The 4,437-nt window shown below is 38.7% G+C and overlaps 1 protein-coding gene across 1 annotated transcript; it reads left to right on the forward strand.

Moving 5' to 3' along the window:
- The first annotated feature begins 746 nt into the window (after positions 1-746).
- On the forward strand, positions 747-4,122 carry LOC135692267 (C5a anaphylatoxin chemotactic receptor 1). The gene has a single exon (XM_089112129.1). It carries the CDS (start codon positions 2,266-2,268, stop codon positions 3,472-3,474), a length of 1,209 nt encoding a protein of 402 aa, XP_088968255.1. The 5' UTR covers positions 747-2,265; the 3' UTR covers positions 3,475-4,122.
- Positions 4,123-4,437: the final 315 nt, after the last annotated feature.

The following is a 4,437-nucleotide window of genomic DNA, read 5'->3' on the forward strand; positions in this document are numbered from 1 at the left end:
ACTGCGGGCCATCATATCATCTTTGACTACAGTTTCTATACTTTTGTACCCTAAGTGAATATAAGAGGGGCGAGCTGCAAATTGCGTTCAATTGGCATAAAAGCTGATACCAAAAATTACTATATAAATCAAGGCATCCAGGCTTTTTAGTTTATGGAAGGCTTTCATTTCATTATGGCTTATTAGCAGGGGTACGGAGTTTGTGCATAGCAACACCCTGGGTTACCAAGCCTTACGTTTTAGAACCCCTCAGAATAATTTCTAGATCCGCCCCTGGTTGATGACGGGGTGATAATGTTATTACGCCGACTTTTAATTTTTCTAGGGGGAAATAAAATTCCAAATATTGTTTTAAAAAGAGGCTTGTACGGTTAACAAATTGATCGTTTTTCGATAGAGAACATTAATAACTTAAAGCAGCTTTTTCGATTTGCCGTTGCTTAAACAAGTGGTAAGATCCTGCGATTTTATTGCCTTTCAAAACGTGTTCTGCAAAAAGACGCAGTCATCTTGAAAATTCACAAGGGGGTGGTTGCTCAAAGCCCATAATTTCACTCACAAAGTCACATTCAAAAGGCTGATTTTTTATATTCTATTTAAATTTAACTTTGATATTCTCATAATCATAATTCTAATATTTTTGTTAATTTTTGTTGTACTTGCAAAGGCAGTACATTGTTTAACAGTTTTCACGTTATCGTTAACTATCACAGCCTCGTTTTTGTTGAGGTCCACGAAGTAAAAGTCTTAAAGTCAACCAAAAGTTTTAGAAGTCATTGAAAACTCTCTTTTTGGCTAATCTAAATTCGTGATGACAAAGCCATGAAATGGGATCAAACTTGCTCAGGGTGTATATTATCAACAACCTTGTTGAGCTTTCTGTTATTTTGTTACTGTTTGCTTTTTGTAAGTGTTAGCACGATAACAGAAAACGTTTGGTTTGATTTTTCCTTTTATGGACGGAGGAGATAAAGATTCAAGTTGAAGTACAAGGGCCAAGAAAGCAAAAGTGTTGAGGCTTATTAAACCAAGGAAATTTGCATGATAGAGTGGGGGCTTATGAGGGTGGATGCTTATTAAAAAAATTTACTTCTAGGTTGGGGGCTTATCTGTTAGGGGGCTTTTACAAGGAGTGGGTTGGCAATTCCATTATTTTCCATACTTACGTTTTTATGCACTTGACTTTGCCTGGTATAGGAAACTTGTTTTATTTTATGATTCTTTGTACACATTTTCTACGAAACACTCGACAAATACTTCGGTTTGGGAGCCACAAATACTTGGTTTAAAGTATCCGATTACAACATTGCCTGAATTTGACTTTGGAATGGAGGATAAACCAAGTCTTTTCTTGGGGATATAATGCAAGGCGAACATTCTTTAAATGGTTGAAAGTGAAGCATATTTTTGTATCTGCTGTGGCCTAAAAATCACCTACACTATGACATCACCACAAGGAAAAATCATACTGTGGAATTAAACCAAACTGGAACTCGTGTGATTCGATCTTTTATTAATTCAAATCAAACAAAATGTCCAGTTCCTTTGTTGTTCTCTTAAAGAAAGCTCTTTATATTTCGAACCTCTGTAATTTGAACTTTTCGTAGTTCAATCAATTTTGTCCTTCTCCTCAAAAAATAGCCTTTCTAGCTAGATCTTTAGTCCTTCATTGCATTGAATTTTCTAGAAATTGACTTTATTGTAATTACTGGAGGGTATTTAGCCTAAGTCATTTTTTGGAGATGAAACGACTAAATTGAATTATCTTTGCCTGCACCGTGCCGAGCACTGAAAAAGATAACAACACTGCCTATTTTTGTGTTGCATTTATATCAAAAGACTGAATTAGCACTGATGGAATAAGTTAACAAAAAGTATCCTTCTTACAACTTTTGTGCAAGCTGCAATTATATGGATTTAGGCTGTATATAACTGATGTAGGGATAACTGAGGTGAAATAATTCAAAAACCTCACCATGTTAATCGAGCATTTTGTAATCCCAAAATTTTGACAGTGTCCCTGACAGCTCGAATCACACTGAGTTGGCTGTATTAAAAGTCGTCTTTATTCTGTCTTTCAGGTGAAAAAATTGAATTGCCCACAGTCAAGAAGGAGGATTTTCGAAAACATACAAGGTACTCACTTCTTTTTACTTGTTTACTTTTCGAGCACCTTTCCATGCCGATATATGGACAGATGACCTCGAAATCGTAATATCGACGACGGCATTGTGGCCTTGATATAGAAAATAAGAAGGTCGAAACATGAATGATACAAGCACTACCTTTGCTAGCTTGACGTCGACAACCGCAATGTTTGTTTCGCCAACAACAACGGCCAATACGACATTGACTTTCGCCAGGAATAGCGGCAATGCGACGGCTCCGCTCGATATATTCGCTTTAGTTTGCATGTTTCTCCTCTTTGTGATCGGTGTTTGCGGCAACTTGTTTACGATCGCCATTCTTAGGTTCGTAAAGAAAGGGCCTGCGACGGCGTACGACCTAATGCTGATATCACTCAGCGTAAGTGACCTTGTTTGTGTCATTGTTGTGCCTGCGATGTTCGCATACGGAACACTTACAAATTTCCAAAGATGGGATTTCGGAATGGTAGGATGCAAAGTTCTGCTGTCAGTTTTGCCTATCAATGTAACTATTTCGCAATGTATTCTAATGCTCATGTCTGTCGATAGATATCGCGTAATTTCGAAACCATTTGCTCGAAACGGCATTACGAAATCGCGTACGATCGTGTGCGTGATCTCATTTGTGTTCCTTGGGACTCTGCTAGCCGGGCCTAAATTTCACGCATTGGAGCTTCATTCAGTCGAAGGTTCGTCAAGGCAAATGTGTAATCCAGTAGGCCACAAAAACCTCTATACGTTGTCCTACGCTTTTACCATGTTCATTCGCGACATCGTGTCGACAACGATTATAGGGATCACAGGACGCAAGATAGGCACGGCACTAGTCACAAATTCAAACAATCTGGCAAAACATGGCTACATGGGCACGAAAATGGCCAATAGACTTGATCATGTAAACAGCACGCGTCGAATGCTGCGTTTAATGCTGGTGGTTTTCAGCGTCTGCACGATTCCGCTCGATGCTTTTCAACTTTGCTTTTACATTGCTTTGCAAGTGGACGGAGCAAGCGTCAACGCGCAAGTTTTCGCGTGGCTTCGCAGTGTTAATACAGTACTGTATCTCTTTCAAACTTCGAATGCCGCTGTAAACGTTTTCATCTATGGAGCGCGGCATCGCGACTTTCGTCCGGTTTTGGAGAGGATCGGCGCGGCAAGAAGATCCTTGTTCCATGCAATTTTCTCCTGTGCCAGTGATGGAAATCTTACTCAAAGCCGTCAAAGGGGAAACATATTTGTGCATGTTTCACGACAGCAAACTGTTCCAGGTATGCAGATGGTTGCGCTCAACAACGATGTCGTTTCTCAGCGCGCTTCAAGTCGGTGACTGGCTATGTCGACGATTCTGGAAAAATGATCACCGAATGCTAAATCGGTCACGTGTCACCAAATGTAAACTTTATTGAACAGTGTTGCCCTAAAAGACGGACTGGAAGCAGTAACAGATTTACTGATCGAGGCGAACATTCATCCTTTTTTCATTTCACTTTTTGATTAGTGCGGATAAACATTTGAAGATGCCTAGAAATATGTAGTTCGAAGATGCCTGGAATTAATAGCAACATAAAGTTTTAAATTATAGTGGTATTTATTCAACCATTAAAGGTGGCATTAACATGCATTTCTTAGCATTTTTATCAACTGTGATTATATAGCAATGATAATGTTGTAATGTTATAGCATGATATTTGATAATGTTATTGCAAATGAAACATGCAAAGAACGAGGTTTCTGTTCTGCCTTCAAGTCTACAACGTTCAATGACATACAGCCTTTGAAAAATCTCATACACAATATACTTTATGCCAACAACAACATGTCCAAACTGAAATAGTTTTTCTTTATAGATTACCAGAAAAAACTTCTTTGCGGTTTGAAGTCATAAAGAACTTCAAAATAGGAGATGGTTGTTCATTGTTTAGTATGAAATTGCACTTCCCCGTTTATATTTTGTTTCTGTCTCTTCGTATAGTGTTTTCAGCTTCTAAGGTATAGTGTTTTCGTGTTCACACCAGTGGCGTGCTGGCAGGGGGGGCCTGCCGATCAAATATCAGGGGCGCCAAAATGGATTTTCACGTTATAATGGCTACCGAACTAGGGCAATTTACATAAAAGAATACGACAATACTAAAGACAGACACTGTATAAAAATCCACGATAAATCGCTTCGAAGAGAACAAGAATCACCTCGTACTACTTCTTTCCTTACTCTCTTTGATGTACAGAGCAACGATCGTCAAACACCATCTCAAGATCCCACGCTAAATCTAAATGATTTTTACACAAAGTA

The sequence above is a fragment of the Rhopilema esculentum genome, chromosome 13 (genome assembly GCF_057945365.1).
Source record: "Rhopilema esculentum isolate cy_ngs chromosome 13, ASM5794536v1, whole genome shotgun sequence".
Lineage (NCBI taxonomy): Eukaryota > Metazoa > Cnidaria > Scyphozoa > Rhizostomeae > Rhizostomatidae > Rhopilema > Rhopilema esculentum.